This window comes from Culex quinquefasciatus, chromosome 1, assembly GCF_015732765.1.
Source record: "Culex quinquefasciatus strain JHB chromosome 1, VPISU_Cqui_1.0_pri_paternal, whole genome shotgun sequence".
NCBI lineage: Eukaryota > Metazoa > Arthropoda > Insecta > Diptera > Culicidae > Culex > Culex quinquefasciatus.
The window spans coordinates 31,953,020-31,975,578 of NC_051861.1; the positions used below are offsets into that span (position 1 = coordinate 31,953,020).

Sequence of the window (22,559 nt, forward strand, 5' to 3'; positions counted from 1 at the left end):
AATTTTCTGATCAATTCGGTGTCTTCGGCAAAGTTATAGGTATTGTTGAGGACTATTGAGAAAAAATAGGTACACGGAAAAAAACTGCCGATTTTTTAATTAATTTTTTTTTACTAAGACTTTATTTCCCCAAATACGTATTTTTTTATTTTCGAGATTTTTTTATATGTTTTAAGGAACAAAATTCCGCAACTGTTGAGCCATAGATAAACATGGTCAAAAAATCTGCCACCGAGTTATGAATTTTGAAAAAATAGTGATTCTTGGAAAAAAAATCAAAGTTTTATGCAAAATCAAGTTTGACATTATTTTTTAATGCAAAATTGAATTTGCAATCGAAAAGTACTTTACAGATTTTTTGATAAAAAGCTCCGTTTTCAAGATATAGCCAACAAAAGTTTGATTTTAGCGAAAAATTTGCAGTTTTTCGATTTTTAAAAATAATGACCATGAGTGACCATTTCTAAAAATATTTTTTTTGAAAAGTTCAGAAAATTTGCTATAAAATTGTCTATGAGACATTGAAGATTGGACCTTCGGTTGCTGAGATAGAACCGCTTTAAGAAAAAGAAAAACAGCCCACCATTTTCTAATGTCGATATCTCAGCAACTAATGGTCCGATTTTCAATGTTAAAACATGAAACATTCGTGAAATAAAAAAAATTAAATCAAGACTAACATTTTAAATAGGCATAATATTCAATGTTTGGCCCTTTTAAAATGTTAGTCTTGATTTAAAAAATTTCAAAATATTTTTTTTAGGTTAATCATAGACTAACATTGAAGACTGAGTACTCTTTATAGTTTTCTAATAATGTGAATCCAATAATTTTTTTCTTAATGAAATATTATCATCTTGCGACCCATAATTTACCACTGAAATTTAAAAAAAAAATGCATTCGAGATTGAGCCTAAATTCTGTAAGTTTTTTTTTAATGTTTTCTTACTCTTGGTAGTGTTTTAGTTAAAGAAATAATTGTTCCTAAATGTATTATGATGCAACACACAGCTGAAAGGAACTCGAAAACTCTGTTATGCACTTCAAAATAACTCATTGTATCTTGATTATTCACCAATAAAACCGAATTGAAATTGAAATTGAGATTGAGCCTAAAAAGACTCGAGGCTTAATGTCAAATTCTCACTAGGTGGTAAAATTATGTTTCTGAAAAATTAATTGCACCAATATTTTTGTCGGATTTTCATCACTTTGTAAGAAAGGCTTTATTTCATCTCTTGGTGATATTAAATCAGTTTTATTGAAATAGAACCTTATGAAATACAATAGCTTATAGGACCTTTAAAACAAAAATAAAAAAATAAAACTCTGGAAATGAAAAGAGAAAAGGTTTGTTTTAAATATTCACAATTAGCAAAGACTTGCTTCGGCAACATATTTCTTTTGATATATCTGTGTGTTTGTCAGTGTTTGTACGCTTTGTGTGCCGCACCAACCATTTTCAGTGATTGCCTTCTTCTCACAGGATAATTATAGGGTCCAAACCCGTTTCTTCTATTCCCGCGTGTGTGTATGTGTGCCTGTATGGATACAATTGACTTCTCGAGTCTCTCTTCTGGGGCGCTTTTTGACTTTGGAAGGTACTCTGCGGGTCAAAGATTTGCGTTGGATCGGAATGGATCGAGCGCGCGAGCTCACGTCATTATGAGCCAGGTTATTGTTGTTGTAGCGGCAGTGCTCAGGTTGATGGTTTTGCCTACTTTAAGGTAAAGCGATGCAATTTTCGGCAAATGTTCATGTTAAAATCTCTAAACGAAATTAGAATCTGTTATCCTACCACCACCATCGCCAGCATCATCAGTGAGCACAGATATAGGCGAAAGGTGGATAATGACTGGCAATGCATAACACCAACTCGTGCCGAAAAAAGGGTTCAATTTCATTTCGGCAAGGGTCCACTCCTAATCGTTTGTTCAGGGGGCTACTTACTAACTCCCCGCTTCGAAAGGGGCTAATTGGTTCAAATAAAAACCAGCACGTGTACGAAAATCCATAAAAGTGCTTTACCGGGCGATTTTGTGATCTATTTGCTTTAGGATTTGTTAGTTTAGTTAAAAGCATTAGAGAATTTTCGACTCTCTGGATGTTGACCTTCTCCATATCAATATTGCTTCATCTGTCAATTATTTTTTCCGTACCTTCAAATAGCATGCTTTGATTTTTAGTTCTATAAGTTGATACCTCCCGTTCTCGACGGTCCCTACACAGAGAAAGTCAATCGAGTTATTTTATATATGATTGAAAGAACATATAAAGCCACCACAAAAGCTAATTTTATTGCAAAACATGGCCCACCCTAGAGGTGGGCAAAAAAGAGCGAGCCGCTCAAAGAGCCGGTTCATTAAAAAGAGCGAACGAACTATGGTTCACAAAAAAGAATTACGGTTCTTTTTTGAATGAACCGTTTCAAGATGAAATATTTTTTTAAACTTATTATAGAGATAATTAATTTATTAAATCTGTTTTTGAGAATTTAAAATACAATTTCAAATGTTTCCCGATTTCGTCATATTTCAAATAGCAACATTTTAATATATTGAAATACTCTCAATAGCATTGATGTCAATATTCGAAAACCACTAAATAGTTTTTGCCTTCCTCACCTCAGTGAGGCAAGGCTATAAAATCACTCAAAAATTGAACTTTTTAAATAAGCCTCCCAGATATACCTTTACGTATACATATCGACTCAGAATCAAATTCTGAGCAAATGTCTGTGCGTGTGGATGGACGTAGAATTTTTTTTCTCACTTACTTTTCTCGGAACTGGCTCGACCGATTTTGTCCGGATCTATGTTTTTGGATTTGCCTTCAGGTTCTTTAAGTCTTTTTGAAATTTCATCCGGCTTGGTGCAGTACTTTAAAAGATATGTTCGAAAAACTGTTTTGGTTGATACTAAAAAGGGTCATTATTTACATAATTTGAAAGCTCCGGCGGATAGCTGTCGGAACTTTACGCTCAGTGCACGCACACAAACACTGCAGTGCTTTCAAATGGTTCATTAAATTTATCATACCTAGATGGCAGCACTCAGATGTATAGTGTCTTTACTAAGTAAGCGTTAGCCAAAGCTTTCGTAGTGTGTGGTTGCAAGGCTTTTAGGAGGAAGGCAGCAACCACCTTCCGGTGGATTAAGTAACGTTTTTTATTTTCAGTTTCCTACTTTTTTTAAATTCCAAAAGTAAATCATTTTCTATACAAAATTATGATACTTTCCATTTTACTGATCGTACATTTCTAGATTAAATTTTCAAAAGGCCCTATCTACATAGGAAACCCATGACTCATAGGTTGTTTTGAAACTTTTAATCTAGTTTTAAGTATTACCCGAAAACAAATTTTAGCATTTCGCATTAGCATTAATTTGTAAATTATTACCAAAAATCTACTAAATAGCTTAGAGATTTTGGAAAAAAATAAATCCTCTTGCCAGAATAAACTTTAGCGTTTATAGACTTTATCGTTCAAATCAGATTGTAGAAAAGAATTTACAGAATATTTTCTAAATAAAATATCAGCATTATACCAATTTTGGCAGAAATAAACGCAATTTTAAAATTAATTGCAATTCCTCGAAAACCCTTGATTTAAGTTCATTCAATTATTCGAACGTTTAGGCTCGAGTAGAAATGTTGACATAGAGACCGCCAAGACCTATGGTTTCAAATGCATCTTATCGTTTTCAGTTATTTATAATAATTTAAATAATATCCTTTTCATCCATATTTTGAAAATGAGCAAAAGAGCGGCTCTTTTTGATGAGCGAACGACGATGAGCGGCTCCTAAAAAAGAGCGGATTTGTCCACCTCTAGTCCTTGTTACATTGACTTTAATCGCAAAAACGACTAGTATGCTCGAAATTTATCATATCTGAAAATGCATCTGTTTTTTTTTTAGTTTTAATTGTAATTTTATTTGGTAACGATATCCTGTTAGATTACACTTTGTATCAGGGCAAGGAAGGGATTACGATTTCGTAACAGCGTGTTTTGCTGACAAGCAATACTTTAAAAGATCGTTACGCTTAACAGACTCAAAAAACGTATATTTTTCCTACAATTTAAAAAGCTCGCGATTGGATTAAGTCATTTCAAGCTTCAGTAATCTTCATCAAGACAGCAAACAGACAAGACCACCCAGTCCGACGCACTAAATGACTAACCCACAAGGAATGAGGAGAAAAAAACCCTTCAAATTGATAACGCCGTGAGTGGACGACGACGACGACGTGCAGCGGATGTCACACGTGGGCTTTGAAGAGTTGTTGTTGGCGCATGGCTCAGCGCCGCCACCGCCGCACCGGTCGCCTGTACGGTTGGTATGAAGGAAAAGTGGAAAATAATGGAGCCATCGCCGCCGGAGAGTCGATGCTTGTAAATCCACCTACGCAAGCCCGCAGTCCCTTTTCACCCACACTATGGGTAGGTCTCGGATTATGCTCTCTGTTTCGGAGAGAAACGTAGCCTCTGGCAACTACAGTACACACTGAGGTTGCCGTATGTTGCTTGAAAAATCACGAATAAAGTAAAATCAAGTCACAATGTTAAATAAATTTAACTTTAATAATGTTCGATTACACACGATATTTCAGATAGGTCAAATGTTCTCCCACTAACATTTACACGCAAGATCCTCTGTAATTACTTTTAGCTTTAAGTAAAATGTAATTACAAAAGCCGAATCGGTCCTTACCAGGTCCCAGTACCGAAAAAGACCTAATAAAAAAAATATGAATAGGTCAAATGTTATGAGCACTTAAAAGAATATAGAAAGCTTTTTGATTTTGAGTCAACGGGTTTTCCATCCCCCTTGTTAGCCACAACAAAGTGCAAGGATACACAATTTGTTCACAAACTGACATAAGCCCAATCGGAGGAACAGCATGTAATTCCATCGTGCACCTAATCTCATCACTAATTCGTTTTAGTTTGAAAGCTTGTTTTAATTTGCTTAATGAGGAATAAGCAAGCAAGTTTATGTCAAAAGTTTTGGCCAATAAGTTGTGTAAAGGTGTATTCACATTATACCGCAGCCGCAGCCGCATCCGTATAAAATTTGACGGTACGGACGCACAGTGCGGACGCGATTTCTCCAATACATTTCATATGCAGCCATTCACACTGTTCCGCATCCGTATCCGCAGTACGGATCCGTATACGGATGCGGAACAGTGTGAATGGGAACATTTGAAATGCATTGGATGAATCGCTTCCGCACTGTGCGTCCGTACTGTCAAATTTTATACGGATGTGACTGCGGCTGCAGTATAATGTGAATACACCTTAACTGCCGCTCGAATCTAGTCCGTCCCATATGTAAAAAGTGAGTGCTGCGATAACGCCATGAGAAGCTCGAAAAATGTTTCACCTTTTTTTACATTTTTAATCAACATTTTTTAAATATTTTTTTCAACAATTATTCCAATATTGGTTTAAATAATACCCCTACTCCCATTTTGACTTGAAAAAATTAAAATTTATAGGTTAATTTGGTAATTTTTCGTGCTGGGACTGACCTGACTTTATTTGTCCATCAATAAAGGCAAGTCTGTCAGGTTATTAAGGTCAGGTTATTTGTCCATCAATAAAGGCAAGTCTGTCAGGTTATTAAGGTAGGCTTAAACATTTACAACAGAAATTTGCCTGCCAAATGTTGGTTTGTTTTGGTATTTTTTGAAGCATTTTTTATTAAATTTATGAAAGTATGTTTGTTTTAGGCTAATCTAAGTTTTAGTATTATTCCTGAGTATGAAACTTTAACCGCAGCCAGCAACAGTCAAGTGTTCGGAGCTCTTCAGACTTTTCGATTTTTTCGCCGTAATTTACCGTGATTACCCGCGAGTTTGCTCCTCCAGCATGCCAAGGGCCAGCCGTGGCCGTGGCAGTTCGAGTGCGGCCTCGAAAAACCCGCGAAGTTCATCTACCGGCAGAGTACAGAAAGGTAAACACACCAATGCCGCATCGACCGCCATCGCGCACGGGAGCGTGCCCGGTGACGTCACCGATCCTTCATTTTTACACGTGTCATACCGTCCACGTGAGTCCCCGGTACGGACGAGACAATCGACCCGGGTATCCGGAAGCACTTCCGGCCAGCAGCAGCAGCAGCAGCAGTCCACCAGCACTACGACGACAACCACTTCCAACGTTCCCACCAGCAACGAATTTGAGATGCTGAGTGGAGATGAAAACAACACCGACAGTGACAGCAGCAGTGCTGGCGACGACGATGACGATGATGAACTTGCGCGCAAGCAAGGAAAGCAGAAAAATGGTAACTCTCCGAAGGAACGACGACCACCTCCAATTTTTGTTTTGGATACGTTGGCTGACGATGTTGACGAGTTGCTTGAGGGACTCCAATATTGTCTCAAAATTAGCAAAACTTCTGTGCAAGTGATTACCCACAAAAACTGCATTTCGACTTGGTGGTGAAGAAGTTGAAGTTGCGAAACTTCAAATTCTTCACATTTGATCCTGCAGAGAAGGTCCCAGTGAAGATCGTCCTTCAGGGATATCCGGACCGCCCGATCTCCGACCTGGAAGAACACCTGACGGGCGTCAAGGTTAAGCCTCGAGAGATAAAGGTGCTCTCAAAATCGACTACGGTGACAGGTACGTACACCTTGTACCTCCTGTACTTCGATCGCGGGTCCGTCAAAATCCAGGACCTACGGCGGATCAAAGCACTGGACGGCTTCTTTGTGACGTGGCGATTCTACACGAAGAATCCGGCCGACGCAGCCCAATGCCACCGCTGTCAGAAATTCGGACACGGCTCAAGAAACTGCAATCTCCCACCCCGGTGTGTAAAGTGCGGTGAGACCCACTTCACCGAAAGGTGCAGTCTTCCGCGGAAAGACCAACTGGGGAAAACGCCCAGCAGCACAAAGCACGTGTCAAGTGCGCCAATTGTGGTGGAAACCACACGGCGAATTTCCGTGGCTGTGCCGCGCGGAAAAAGTACATCGAGGAGCAGGACAAGAAGAAGAAAGCGCCAGCGTCCCGCCAACCTCCGAAGACTTCGAGCTCGACCGCTGCAGCAGCTGGCGGCGGAGCGGCTCCATCGACCAACCCAGCGTTCCCTCCCGGTTGGGGAGGTTCGTACGCTAGAGTAGCCGCTTCTGGGGCGGTTCTCCCCCGGGACAAGCTGATGTTACCGGTGATGATCTCTTCACGCTTCCTGAGTTTTTCGCCCTTGCTGGAGAGATGCTCACGCGCTTTCGTGCCTGCCGAAACAAGGCAGAACAATTCCAAGCTCTCAGTGAGCTGATGATGAAGTACATCTACAACGGATAAGCTGCCTTGTGCAGCGAAGTTTTTCGTCGTCAATAGACAAAACATACTGTGATTTAGTTTTAAGCTTTTCTATTTCTATCCTTTTCCTTAGCAAATCTAGAAGGTTTTTTTTTTATTTTTCCTTCTCTTGCCAAATCCATTGTTAGAATATCCAATTACATCAAAATGAATTATAGTGTAAACCATAGTTGAAAGGAACTCCAAAACTCTATTAGGTTATAAGAAATACGGAATTGTAAATTGATTATTTACTGACAAAATAAATTGAATTGAATTGAATTGAAACTTTAACCGGCGACGAGACAGTCAATTTCTTTTTCTGCAGAGAGAAAAGATATTTGAATACACGTCTCAGCATATGGACCCTTGAATTGACCGCAATCTGCGTTGGAAATGGAACCTCATCCAGACCCAGGACAATGGGTTTTCATTCAATAAGGAACAGAACTGTCTTTTTAAAAATAATAATTACAATGGTATGTAGTTTCTTTTTTGACCGTGGTTGTCCCTTGCATGAGGAAAAAAGGCAGAAAACGTATCGAGTATAACGCTTCCAAATATATAAAAATTAATTAAAAATCAACAACTTCAGTATTTTTTTAAGTTCAACAGGCTCTATGAGACATAGTCTGTGGGTTATTTAAAAAATACACATTTATTTGATCGATTTGTGAGCCTTTTCTAACCAAGAACTGACTTGCCTATATTTTGCATATGGGACAGCACACAAGTCATTTTTATTTTAGAATTTCTAGAACAAACATGACTTTTTTATTAAATAGGTTAAAACAAGACTTTTGTCGGGTTTATCTCAAAATCGACAAATATACATATGGGACGGACTTGCTTCGAGCGGCAAATCGTTGAAATTTTCCAACACGACGGAATAAGGAAACCATTACCTACTAAACGAGAATTTCCCCTATATTGATTCTAAGCCTGCAAAAAATAAAAAAATAGTTATTGATGGCATAAAAATCCAGGAATAACCTTGTCTTAAGAAATTTACCGGTTTTTATAACTTTTTTCAAAGCAATATGTTTAACTTTATTTTTAGATGGAGGATCTTACCATTGTGTAAAACAGGACTTTTTTGTAGAGTATAGCTGATTTCAGAGATTTTGCAACAATCTTAAAAATTGTAAAAAGCTCTCCAACAAAAAGTGGCTAAGAGAACCAGCTGGGAGTTTTTTCAGTAAAATTGAAATATCTCGAAAACGATACATTTTCTCAACAAACCGACCCGACATTTTGTAGCCAACATTCTTACTGGTTAAATATGAGCTTGATTGGTTAAGTCTAGCCTGAGTGGTTATCTTTTTAGTAAAAAAGGAACAAAAACACCTTGAAAATTGCCTCATTTTCCTCCCAAATTTTATAAAAAATGAAAGCGTTTTTGAAAAATCTAAGCTCGACAGTTTGTAGTCGAGACAATTACCTGCAATGTGATATACAGTATGTAAAAAAAGTATTTACACCCCTTGGACACTATGCACATTTTGTGATGAAACATGTAAACAATTTAATGTTGACATAAACCTAGTACTACGTTTTGTTCAGAAACTCATGCCGAACATTTTGCTGCAAAAAGCTCATGAAAAGATGTTTTCTATAAAAAGTTATATAACAAATACTATTACAAAAATAAAAAAGGTGCAAAAAAAGTTTGTACACCTTTCGAAAAATTAACATAAATAAAGTTATTTGTTGACAAATCACCATAAATCCAGTCTCCCAACTCCAAATAGGCATCCTTGACTGATTAAAAAAATAATTTGGATTGAATATAAAGTTTACTAACTACTTAGTATAAAAGTTTATATAACTCTGGAAATTCAATATAAAACTTATCTAAACTTAATTTTGCAAACTTTCAATTTAACTAAATGTCAATATATTACCATAGAATTGCTAAATAAACATTTTGGTGTGGGTATAACACCGTTTTGGGGGTCTTTGTATCGCTAGAATAGATTTTTCGTTGGAATTTCGTACCAACCCGGAATTATGTCGTCGAAAAATCCGCCGGCATCCGAACCGGTCCACAATTCACAAGTTAACCTATGTGGCATCGGAAAGGGCATAAAATTTCCGATCTTTTGATACCCATACATCTAGGTTTTCTATAAAACCCACGTTTTTAAATACCATTAGCAATTCTATGGTAATATATTGACATTTAGTTAAATTGAAAGTTTGCAAAATTAAGTTTAGATAAGTTTTATTTAGAATTTCCAGAGTTATATAATGTTTATACTAAGTAATTAGTAAACTTTATATTCAATCCAAATTATTTTTTTAATCAGTCAAGGATGCCTATTTGGAGTTGGGAGACAGGATTTATGGTGATTTGTCAACAAATAACTTTATTTATGTTAATTTTTCGAAAGGTGTAAAAACTTTTTTTGCACCTTTTTTATTTACATATTTTCATGAGCTTTTTGCAGCAAAATGTTCGGCATGAGTTTCTGAACAAAACGTAGTACTAGGTTTATGTCAACATTAAATTGTTTACATGTTTCATCACAAAATGTGCATAGTGCCCATGGGGTGTAAATACTTTTTTTACATACTGTATATAAAGTCATACATACTTTAGTTGTAAAGTAATTGAGTGGTTATCTTTTTTTGAGTGGTTATCTTTTTTTATTGACATTTGTTGACTCTAAACCGAAGAAAAACGTCAAATTTTCGGTACCGAACAAATTTTACGTCCGATCTCGCGCATGGCTACTTCGATCCTCCTAAAGTTAAACTTATCAAAACATTAGTTTATAAACAACAATTTTAATAAAATTGCTATTTTATGTTGTAAGAGTCTCTATTGAACAAGTTTCAACAATATTTGTTCAAAATATAACCCCAAGAGGGAAATTTTATGGTGGTCAGATAGAGGACAAAAAAAACCCACTTCTTGCAATTTGAAGCATTAAAATTCGTCCACAACAGCCCGATTACGAGTTCCTAGTCTGAAATTTGAAATTTTCACTTTTCGTGCTGAAAATTTCTGTACCGTCCTGGGTCAAAAGGTCAGAATGATTTGCTTGGGGAATTTCAAAATTTCAAATTTCAGACTAAGGACTCGCAATCGGGCTGTTGTGGACGAATTTGGATGCTTCAAATTGCAAGAGGTGTTTTTTTTGTCCTCTATCTGACCACCATAAAATTTCCCTCTTGGGGTTAAACCGGTTCCGGGACGATCCGGATTGTTTAACGGTATTGTTCCGAAACAGTATTTTTGGTCGAAAATTTCAATAAAAAAAGATGAAAACAATGTATATTTTGAACAAATATTGTTGAAACTTGTTCAATAGAGACTTTTACAACATAAAATAGCAATTTTATTAAAATTGTTGTTTATAAACTAATATTTTGATAAGTTTAACTTTAGGAGGATCGAAGTAGCCATGCGCGAGATCGGACGTGAAATTTGTTCGGTACCGAAAATTTGACGTTTTTCTTCGGTTTAGAGTTGTTTTTTATTGAAAAATTCCAAGAAGTTTCTGATGTTTTTTTCTCGGATTTGTTTGTGCTGCAAGTGAATCTACATGCTGAAGACAAAAGTGAAGCTCTGCGAGATTTTTTTTTGTGGGGCGTAACGGAAAGGATTTCCGTTTAGTTCCAGCCGTTCCGGCAAGGCCAGAAGTTGTTCACAACCCGTGGATTCCTGGATTTGATGATGTTCTAGTGAAGCAACAGCATCATATTCGATGTATGTTCGGTTTGTCAAATGCATTGGAGACCCTTGATGAGATCTTTCCATACGTTTTTTTCTAGATAATTCATATTATATTCTCTTTATCAAATGAAATATCCTTCCTACCCCAACCCATCCTCCATGTCCTTAATCCAAATTAAACCTCCACCCCCCCTCCTCCCTCTTCCCCCCTCCTAAAATAATAACAATTACTTGTCAAATTTACACTTACACACCCAACCACAACTCATTCGGAGCGTTTGGTACGGTATGTCCACGCATCCTTCCTCCCCTGTTGGTTCTGTGAAATGTGATCCGTTCTCAGAATCTGTCTCTGCGGTTAATGCAACGCAGTAGGCCTGGCCGCTTTAATTTTTGCAATACATTTTCGGGGTTACTCGGATGTAATGCAATCATTAATATTGACAAGAAAGGACTTGGGGCGTAATCTAACCAAAAGTTCTTCCAGGATGCTTTCTTCGGACTGGCTGCGCTTGTGTTCGATTAGATTAGATTAATGTTTTGGTAAGTTTAACTTTAGAAATTAAAGTTTAACCAATTTTTAATATAAATTTACTAAACAAAGTTATCAGAAGTTCAAAGTTGTCACAAACTGGCTTGAGTTACTTGTATTTGACACAGAAACAACATTTCATAAAAGAATTCACTTATATCGATTAGATTTTGTACTTTAATCAGAGGTACGGACAATTATTTGACATCTTTTTTCAAACTTTGTCCAGTAAACTATTTTTGTATTTTTGAAGAATAAGTTTTTTTACAAATCTAATTACAGGATCATGAAAAGGACATTCTTCTGCGTCGATTGGTGTATAAAACTTGGTACTTCAGTCGAATTTTATGTACTTTTACATCACATAAAGGTTCAGACAAATATTTGACTCACTGTATTGAATTCAAAAAAAGGTTTGAAACATCTAAAATCATACGATTGTTTAAAATTTGATAATATTCAATCCAATTATTGATACCCAAATTTGAGTCTTCAACAAACATATTCAATTTGAAATCCTGTTTTATCTCAAAGCAGTCCAAACAATAGATATAAAAACAACATCACTAACTGTACACGATAAGGTACGGTTCCAACCCTCTATTAGACGCACTATGAAAGAAAACGACGACGAAAACAAAAAAGAAAAGAAGTTTGATAATATGACCTTGAAACTATAGCAGCGCAACACTACCAATACCAACAGCATAAGCTTGCTATTAGGACAACGCTGCGTGTAGAGTTGAGTGTGTGGCATACAAATTTGGGCCGTTTTTTTTGCGCCAAACACGTCATATTGGGAATCGTTTACTGCTTGCCTTCTTTCGGCTTGCCCAAAAACTGCTGAGTATCTCGGTTTTTTTTTGTTATTTCGCAGCTCGATTCTCTCCTCTTCTTTACTGTGCGTATTGATCTACAACCACGTTTTCCTCCAAAGTATGGATAAAAGTCGAGCACATGTAAATAATAGACATTTCCGGTTTTTCAACTATGAATTGTTTTTGAGAGCGTTTTTTTTTGCTTTTTTTTTCAAACGCAGAATTAGAAGCATAGATGAAAAATTGGGTTGTTTTTGCTTGGCACTATCATCGGCACTAAAGTGCCGAATTTGTGGTCCTGTTAATGAGGCAGCTGCCGTTAAATATGAAGAGTCGCCGTGCTGTGCGAGATGGACTTGGGCATTCCCGAAAAAAAAAAAATGGTTTGCTCTTTCCTAATCCAACAGCTGCAAAATACCCCCAAAAACACACAGAACGCTTCTCTAAACCACACTGCTTGAAGCACTCGAGAAGCTTTTTTTCTACTTCTGGTTGATCCGTTTTCGTTCCACACAATAAACCGAGGGACAAGGACCAAGATGCTGGGAGGAAGCTGTTTAGAATGGGGACCACTTCAAGTGGTGTAGAATTTGAAATGTAAAGCGGACTTTTCTGTTCATTAGCAGGCGTGTTACAAGCAGGGGAGTGGTTTTCGGGTTAAAACAAAAGATTTCAATTTGGTTGAGTTTAAATTGCTAGCTGGAGGGTGTGCTGGCAAGAAAAAAATGTTAAAATTTATGAATGACGCAATCCTCGACTTTCGAGCAATTTGAATGTAAATAAAATCTCGTCTATCCAGGCAATGGCATTAGATGCAAATAAGGATACCATCGTGTGTAAGGTAAAGAAAAATCGAATCGGAAATGCACCCAATCATCCAGTAGCCTAATTGAATGGTGGCATCGTGCACACGTACGTTTCTGCATTTTTAAACAACGAATGGCGTAGAAACGGCGAATAATGGATAAGAAAAAATAATAACGACCAGGGATTGTATGCTTCATTTATGATATAGAGGAGATTACAGTGCCACTGATAGAGAGATGCTCCAAGAAATTGCTCGACTTAGCAAACGCGCACTTTGAATAGATTATCCACGTTCTACGCGTCGTCTCTTTGCTCTCTCTCTCTGTCGATCTCGCTCTCTTGTGATAAATTGCAAGAACCTATCGAGCTGTCAAATCGCAACATGGAGTTAAACTTTCTGTGCAGTTGCTGTGAAGCTTACCAAGGCTTTTCAAAAAGTTTAACTCCATGTTGCACGCATACACTCTCACTTTTAATTTCTCGATAGAGCTTTATGACGTTTCACGTACACACACTAGCGCACCATTTGATTTTGCTAACCATAAGAATCATTCAACCAAACATATTCTCATTTGAATCGAAAACTTTTACCGATCGTGCGCAAGCAAGTTCAATTGGAAATACTAAGAAATTTAATTTTCGTTCTTCGGTTTTTACAGGCCTGGGAAAACATCTCGAACGTTCGCAGCATGGCCGGAAAGTGAGCACCAGGACATTAGGGTGGGTGGAGAACAGATCTTTCCCTAGATACCCATAGAGACTTCGCCATTAACTGGCAATTCAAGTTTACAGGAAATTTAGAATTTTCGCTTCGAAACTTCTAGGATGGCCAGAAATGAGCGGAATCGTCTGGAGAACAACTTTCCCTAAGAGACCAGGTCGATTCGTTCAACCCCATCGAGCTCAACGGCAATACAAATCAACGGTTTTCCTTTCCTTAGCATGCTATGAATGCTTGATGAAAACCGCGACGCCACGTGTCAAACAGCTACCACGTGATTGTAAAATTTGCACCATAACAGTTTTTTTTCTTATTTGGAGGTTCAGAATACAGCTGAATAGTATCCTGATCACCATGAATGATAATTCTATGGTTCAAAAAGTAATAAAAAGTATTTTTTATAGGCGATGCTAGTCCACGTGTTATGGTGCAAATTTTACAATCACGTGGTAGCTGTTTGACACGTGGCGTCGCGCTGTTCATCAAGCATTCATAGCATGCTAAGGAAAATTCGATGCTTTTCTGGGGAAAACCGTTGGCTCCGAAAACCCCGGATGTTTTGCCGTTGAGCTCGATGGGGGTTGAACGAATCGACCTGGTCATTTAGGGAAAGTTGTTCTCCAGACGATTCCACTCATTTCTGGCCATCCTAGAAGTTTCGACATGTTTTCCCCAGGCCTGTAGGAGCGAATGAACGAAAATTCAAAATTTCCCATAGTAATTTCCATGTAAACTTGAACCCGCTTGAGACAAGCCAGTTTTCAACCAAATGAGCTGAAATTTGGCGTGTGAGTCTCTATGGGTATGCCCTACAAGGGGAACCACACCAGAACTTGATCTGAGAACTTTTCAAAATCCGTACCCACCCTAGTACATGTTGCATGAAATCATAAAGGAAATAGAGCAGAATGGAAACACTGATGGCAACAAAATTGCAGCCGTGTGAGAGTTTGTGAGAGATTTGCGACCTGCCAAAATTAGGACCAGCGGGCGGTTGAAGATAGAACTGATAGAGGCAGTATAAAATATTTTGAAGTGCTTTGCAACTCAAACACAACTTTATTTAAAAATTCAGATTAATTCTAAAAGAGTTGCCGTTTACATCGATGCTGTTCGCTTTCGGCTAAAACGTAGAATTATGCTCTTTTTCGCAATTCGCAATTTTCAGTGTAAGAACGGGCCTTGACCGATCTTATGCACCAGGTTCCCGACGAACACGCACTGCCCTTACACCTACATCTCACCCTTGCTCTGAGTCAGTACGAGCAGCACGCTAGAACACGCTTTGAGTGTTCGTGCCAGGCATGCACACCTTCTTTTCCGGTTACGCATTTCAACTCGGCCGGGGGTGGTACATTACGTAGGGTTTGATGTAAGTATAAGCGCCTAACCATTTATAGTGTGCCTATCAATTTTCATTAAAGCAAAAACTGTTTTATTTTTAGTTTGAATTCAAAACTTATTGTTATTTACTGTGTATTGTTTTCTCCTGAAATCTTCCCTATTGTTGAGTCTGTTTATCTGTTGCTATTTCTTTTGTCGCGGTGTTTTGTTACAATTTTTGGTCCTAAGCATGTTATAAAAGTTTACCAAAAATACAATAGTAATATTTGTGTTTATCCTTTAACCATTCCATAAATTGAGTAAGGGCTCAAACCTCACTTGTTTGAAAAAAAGGGTGAAGATTGAAAACAATTGACAGTAAAAAATTTATTTTATAAAAATCAGGTATCAATAGTAAGAGAGTGATGAGCGTATTTTGAAGGATAAAAATGAGAAGCTAGATGTATTAGATGTAAAATTAGACAATAGTTAATAAATAAAGATACAAAACAAGCTTAGATTATAGTAATGATAATTTATAGGACAGATGAAGAATTATTCAAATAAATAAATTCGCAATAAAATCAAAAAAGATTAGGCGAATGATAAATAGACTTGATATTATTAGTACATTAGTATATTTTAAGGAAAAAAAAAAAACAAAACAAAGTTTGTTAAAGCAGTATCAATTGATAGAAAAGGGTGGAAAAGCTTTGAGAGATAATAGAATCAAAAGTTAGTAAAATTAAAATCAAATGTTGGATATTAAATAGAAGAATCAGTGAAGAATTGGAAATCAGAAGAGCAAAATAAAAATAGGAGATAGGTGGTAGCTGAGAATGAAGAGAAGAGAAACCCCGTTGTGCGATGTTTCAGATACATCCACAGCAGTTGACTCAACATACTGCGAATCAAAACAATACCGTCTACAATCACAAATTACTTCCTTTCCCACATTGTCGCGCCCCTTTCTTTTAGCCGTCTCGACTCTGACCCGCGGTGGTCAAAGGTTTACGATCCGTTTCCACAGGCCACCAGCTAGGTCATCATGAAAACCAAGCCAACGTGGAGGTAAGAAAATAGGACACTCGCAAGGAACTAGAGCTATACTGTTCTGATCAAGATAATTCGGATGATCTAACAGAACTACGGATGTAGTTAGTTACGCTCCTTCCAGGATGTTCCTTACGTGGACGTCAACCGAAGAGCACGCAACAAGGTCAGTGCCATTGCATGCTCTTAGGTTTCAATCCTTGGCCTGCACAAGCAGTACCTAATAAGCAAAAACCAAAAAATATCGCGCCGATTTTTGTCTACTCTGATTGATTCCTAACGACGCACACCGGGCGGCTTAGTTGCACTAACCAAAATGTCAATTTTCTTACCAGGTTTGCTCAATTGACCACTAAATTAAAGTCAGCTCTCAGCAAAATGATCTTTAAAGTGTCTGTTAACTACTCACCATAGCAAAAAGTTCCACAATTGCTTCAGTTTAGCAAGGGCAGCATCTAAACTTAAAAAATGACTGACACTTCGAACGTAATCGCAGCATGCCAAAATTAGATGCCGCTAAACAAAAGAATGTTGGAAAGTGAGAGAGGGGGCACCAGGGTTGCTAGGTGGAATGTGTACATGTTGCATGAAATCATAAAGGAAATAGGGCAGAATGGGAACACTGATGGCAACAAAATTGCAGCCGTGTGAGAGTTTGTGAGAGATTTGCGACCTGTCAAAATTAGGACCAGCGGGCGGTTGAAGATAGAACTGATAGAGGCAGTATAAAATATTTTGAAGTGCTTTTTAAACAACTCAAACACAACAGTTATTATAAAAATAAAAATGCAGATTAATTCTGAAAGAGTTGCCGTTTACGCCGATGCTGTTCGCTTTCGGCTAAAACGTAGAATTATGCTCTTTTTGTTTTCAAATATGTTTGATCCACTAAAAAACACGTTAGATTTATAGATTTGCAAGTATATTTTTTTAGTGAGGGTTATTGAATGTACCCTTCATCTCCGAATATACAATTTTAAGTTTTCTTTCTTTCGAAAAGGCAACACAATTATGCAAAATTGAAAAAAAAAAAACAAAAAAAATTATATACAATATTGAAATTTATAAACAAGAAAAAAAAAGTGCTGAAAAGCCCAAAAATTAAAGATAAAATCGTTAATTTTTTACCAGGACATGACAAGAAATCACTTCACTTCAGTGAAGCTAGCGATGCATTTGTGAATTAGGTAGTTCAACCTATTTTTATTTAATCACATTTGTGCTGTAAGAGAAGTTCTGGTGTAAAATGAAATTTTGAGATTATTCCATCTCTGATTGCTAATAGTTTTGTTTTGTTTAAAAGCAAAAAATAAAATAATGATAAATAAAAATCAGAAAAAGTCGCTGGAACAACAGTCAGTCAAATCGAATTGCGCATTCTATTCAAATTGTATACGAATTCCGTTTCAAACGCAAATTTGAATTTTGAGACCAAATATAAAAAAAAACCCAAGCATTAGAATGAAATATTTAAAAAATATATATTGACAGCAGCACAACTGTAACATCATGGCTTTCTACCTAAGGTACTCGCGATTGAGTGTGTAGTAGTGCGGTTGTCAAAATCGCTATCTCTGACTCTCTCACTCCACTGACACTGACATTGTTTATGTTTTGGTTTTCCTGGCACGGTCCATTGTTCTTTTGTTATTGTTTTGGTTTTAGTGGCACGGAGTCATGCACTCACACTTATGCAAAGTAAGATGACGAGTACCTTTGATATACAGCCTTGCTGTAACATCACATCTCATAAAAAGCGTTTTCAACGTTTTCAACTACAATCTCACAATAAGGCTTTCTAGGCCCAGTAAAAAATATGATTTAACTCAAAAATGACGAATTCCTCATCACAGTGCCCTGATACAAACAAATGGTACGTTCGTTTGAACTGCCAGTGCGGCACTGAGTTCTTGATTGTTCTTGATTTATTTTTGTAAGAAAATCTGTGAACATTCCCAGATGTAGTATCAACATCTTTTTTGACGGTGGAAGGGACTATTCATAAACCACGTGGACACTTTTTTTGGAAATCTAAACACCGCGCCACGGGGTCAACATATCTATTCTAAACAACTTAACTATTCTAAGTGATAGCCCATTAAAGGAATAAGTTGTTTAGAATATATTTTTTCAAACTCTTGAAAAGTTAAATTTTAAGCAATTTTCGTAATGTTGTGAAATTGTTTTTTTTTTCAGTTTCTTCTAGCAGAACATGATTCTTTGTCTATATGAAAAACTGCAAATCAAGATAAATTTCCGATAAAATGGCACAAAACCCAAATCGCTCCCGCTCCATACAAAGCCCGGCCGGCCGGTCGGTTGACCGTGGAAGTTTGCCATAGTTTGTTGTTAGCTAGAAAAGAGCCGAAAATTCTCGTCTCGCCTCGCTCGCTCTAACAAACACAGAGAGCCGATACAAACTCAGAAAAATACGCGGCGCATTCGCTCTGCGGCTCCATCCAGCACAAGAGGAGTTGTTTGGCAAACCCCCTCTTCCTTCGCTTCTTTCTTCGTGTTGTTGTACGACCACCACCAACAGCAGCGAATTTCGTTTCGTTTTCTCTCGCGCGCTCCATTACGCCATTTTGGTTGTTTTGACAAGGAAAAACACACAGCGGAGTAAAACTGGAACAAAACAAACCCTTTTTTTGTTGACAGAAAGGTGGATTTCAGTAACTTTGCGGGCAGGATGTACTAAGAGCTATTGGTCCTAGTTGGCCACGAACGGCACTCTTTGGTATGTTGTGCTGTTGACCTTAAACTTCAAAAAATCGCTCCCCATCGTAGCACACTACACAGTTTCCCCTAACACATAGAGTCAAGAGCTTAGGAGAGAGAATCGATACACATTCAGGGTAGGCAGAGGGAAAATGAAGGAAACAGCGCCTAGAGGCTTCTTACCTGGTGGTATTGCGAACCCATTGAGAAAGAATAATCCGATCGCGAACACAAGGCAGAATCGAAATAATAACAGCGCCATAAAAATGTTTGACCATTTGGAATTTCTCCTTCGGAACCAGAAGAGATTTGGCGTTGTTGGCTGCTGCTGCTGCTGTGACACTGATTCTGCAACTTTGGGGGGGCACTTTTTGCTGTATTTCTACTTCACTTTGGAATCACTTTTTCCGATGCTTTCCAGCATTTGGCATTATTGACGATGGCCTCATTTGGCCCGATTTTTGTTGTTGCGTTAAATTATTTGTTTATTCCCTAACAAGTGCTGGTGTTTTCACACAACACACCGTGCACCGCGAGATCCCATAAATAGCTATTCTTCCTCCTCTCTATCCGGATTCTTCCTGTTTTACTGGAGGTGCTGCTGCTGCGCCACTTTCTTCTTACACACATGAATCATATTTTTTCTTCACCACACACAATGCCTTGCCTGGCGCTGTTGCTTTACCGCTGCTCTTTTCTTAGCGTTGGTTTCTCGGTATTCCAAGGTAGATAGAACACACAAGCGCCACACCACGCTCTCTCTCTCTCTCTCTACACTTCAGAATTGGCCCTGTGTTGTTGTGTTTGCAATTTCTTCGCAAATCTTCCAGGCAGAACACCCGAACCACTTTACACTTGAGTGTGTTGTTCCTCCTCTGCTCCGACACTCTCTAGTTTGCTTATCGCGCAATTCTTACGCGTACGTTTGATACCCTACATCTACGTGCTTATATCTGTGTATACAATACAAATTAGACCACTTCTGCAGCGACTATTTCTATCAATTTAAATTTCAAACACTTGTACGACAGGCAGCACACTGCTGGTTCTGCTACTTCTCCAAGCGCTAATGTATTATCGTCATCCAGCAGCAATAACAACAACAACACCATCGAGAAGCAACCATACCACCGTACACAGCTTCTTCTCCTTCTCAATCCTAGCCTCGCTCGGAGGGCGCGCTTGTATCCAACATCCAATGGGAATTCGTCGACGGACCCCCGAGAAGGAAGGTATCCGGGATATTCCTTAACCTTCGCAAACTTCCTCCCCAGAGGATCCCGCAGTTGTTCGTCGTCCAGTGCGTTTCGCCCAATATTTTGCACACAAACACACACACCCGCTCACACACAATATCCGTGCTGGATCCGAAAATATCGATTTTATGTTTACGCCGCTGCGTTGTTCCTGCTCGCTCTCCCTCTCCCAGTATCTCGAAGGAAGGGGAGCGCAGAGTTGCGGCCACTTCCGCCCTTAATATCCGTGCAGAACCGCGTTACGGTGCTGCAAACCGTGGAAACTGTTCTGTTGGAATCGCTGCCGCTCGGGTTGCCTGCTCCGCCATCCATCCATTATTGTGGGAATTGTGTGTGTTGTATGTTTCTAGTTGTTCCTCTCTTTCTGAACCGAACCACGAACCCCTCTTGACACACCACACACCATTCATAAATGCGTAAATTACGTCTCAACAGTGAGGCGACCGACCGAAAACTGAGGATCGGATAGTGCCGACTAGCGCGGCACGGTGACAGTGTGTGTGGTGTGTGTGAGCGCGCGTATGAGGCGGCTTCTCCGGGGTGAGACTGTATTGGTGCGAGCGTAGTGCGATCGGGGTTGCTGTGGCGGCGACGCGTTACGGTGAGGCGGCGCTTCGCATGGGCGTTTGGATTGTGGCAATAGATGGCGCCGTTTGGTGGGCTTGAATGGACAGTTGATTTGATTCATCAAGTTGAGCGTTCTTCCTTCAATTACCGGATCTTGTCTAAACTTCGGATTGATAGCCTGATTCGGGTGGTGGGCATTTTTGCAACGTGGCCAGCCAACCCTGGCGACTTTTTAACACTTGGCTTGCCGTATAGTTGCGCCAGCTTGTGGTTGTTCTCACGTTCGCCGCCGAAGAGCGTTCCTTATCACCGTTTTATACATGGTGCACTTTGTTTGTCGAGAAAGGGTACCAGACCTTAAGACCTTGTTGAGTCCAAGACTGCTTCAATTCGGTGTACTTCCTAGCCACCTCCTCGTACGTTCTGCCGACAATGTCCATGTCGTCGGAGACCGTCATCCTTCTACTACATACCGTCGCCTTGTCGCAGTCCCTTGCGTGATTCGATTGGGTCGGACATCGCACCTGAAATCTTCACGCTGCACCGTGCTTCCGGTTGCTGTTCTATGTCCCAGATCTTGACTGTCAGTCGGTGTAGACAGGTCGCTAACTTGACCGAACCCATCTTCCGTCATCTTCTGGACCGTTCAGGTGCAAGTCGAAGTGCAGCTTCCACGTTTCGATCACGTCGCACTGAACATCACGCAGAGCTAACGCGTTTCGTTGGAGTGATTCCGTTGTTTAATGTCGCAGCACTGCAACTCGTCCAGGTGGCGCTTCGTATCCTGGAAGATAAGGTTATGCTATCTTCGCAATTATTTGTACCTCTCCTTTTTCTCACGGGTACTTCGCAGAAGCCTCATCGAACCAGCCTTCACGAAGAACTCGTTCCACTTATCTGATGGCGCTCGATGTACGCTTCGTTGACGGTTGCTTCCGTTCGGCTTCAGCAGTCCTTAGCGTCTTGTGTTTGTGTTGATCTAAATCCATTGATGTTGACGAGAATTAGGTCAGTTTTGCTCCCACCAAGTAGTGGTTCGAATAGATGTTTGTGGCTTGGTAGATTCTACAGGTCCATCGAGTCAACGCTGAACTAATTAAAGATTTTCAGGATACTTGATCTTGTGCTGGCCGCGTACGCGGCCTTCCACGAGGTCGGCGTTCTCGTCCGGGTTCGCTGCTGAACATCGTTTTGGCCTTCCGCTTAATCAGCATTCTGGACATATTTCCAGCTCACTTCAGCCTGTCGTGTTTGATGGCTTTTAAGATATCAGCATGTTTGTAGTATTGGTACAACTCGTAGTTCATGCACTTGCCGCCGAAGATAGAGCGCAAGATTCTCCGCTCGAAGACCCCAATTGCTCTCTGATCAGTATCCTTTAGCGTCCACGATTCGTGACCATAAAGAGCCAAAAAAAGCAAAGCAATCCACTTTAACGACCCCCGGGTCGTTTGTGGTCTCTGTTGCAAGTTTCTGCTCATTTCTAGGCGTCCAAAGGTTATGTGTGGTGAGTCACCCAAAACCTCTTTTACGCAAATGTACGGACGTTTACTTCCCCATCCGATAGAAGGCCAGGAGGATAAGGGATCGGCAGCCGAAGCCGCTAACCACCGCGCCACGAAGCCCTCTAAAGAGCCACAGGGAGTGCCAAGTTACTGTACAGCGTAATTTTTGTAGACGTTCCTAGGCTGCGGGACCTTAGCTGATTACGAAGACCGTAGAAGGCCCTGTTTGCAGCATTGATTCGCCATTTTACTTGGCAGC

The 22,559-nt window shown here is 39.2% G+C and overlaps 1 protein-coding gene across 2 annotated transcripts in view; it reads right to left on the bottom strand.

Moving 5' to 3' along the window:
- Positions 1-20,688, bottom strand: part of LOC6044854 — a 75,449-nt gene extending 54,761 nt beyond the window's left edge. Inside the window, exons 1-2 of one of the 2 annotated variants that reach the window (XM_038258328.1) lie at positions 20,611-20,681; positions 19,156-19,925 (exon numbers count right to left, since the gene is read on the bottom strand). In XM_038258328.1, coding sequence (XP_038114256.1) covers positions 19,156-19,234 — 79 coding nt within the window. In that variant the 5' untranslated portion in view covers positions 19,235-19,925; positions 20,611-20,681. Of the gene's footprint in view, positions 1-19,155 lie in introns of both variants that reach the window. The other variant, XM_038258332.1, reaches the window with a different exon arrangement.
- Between the last annotated feature and the right edge of the window lie 1,871 nt (positions 20,689-22,559).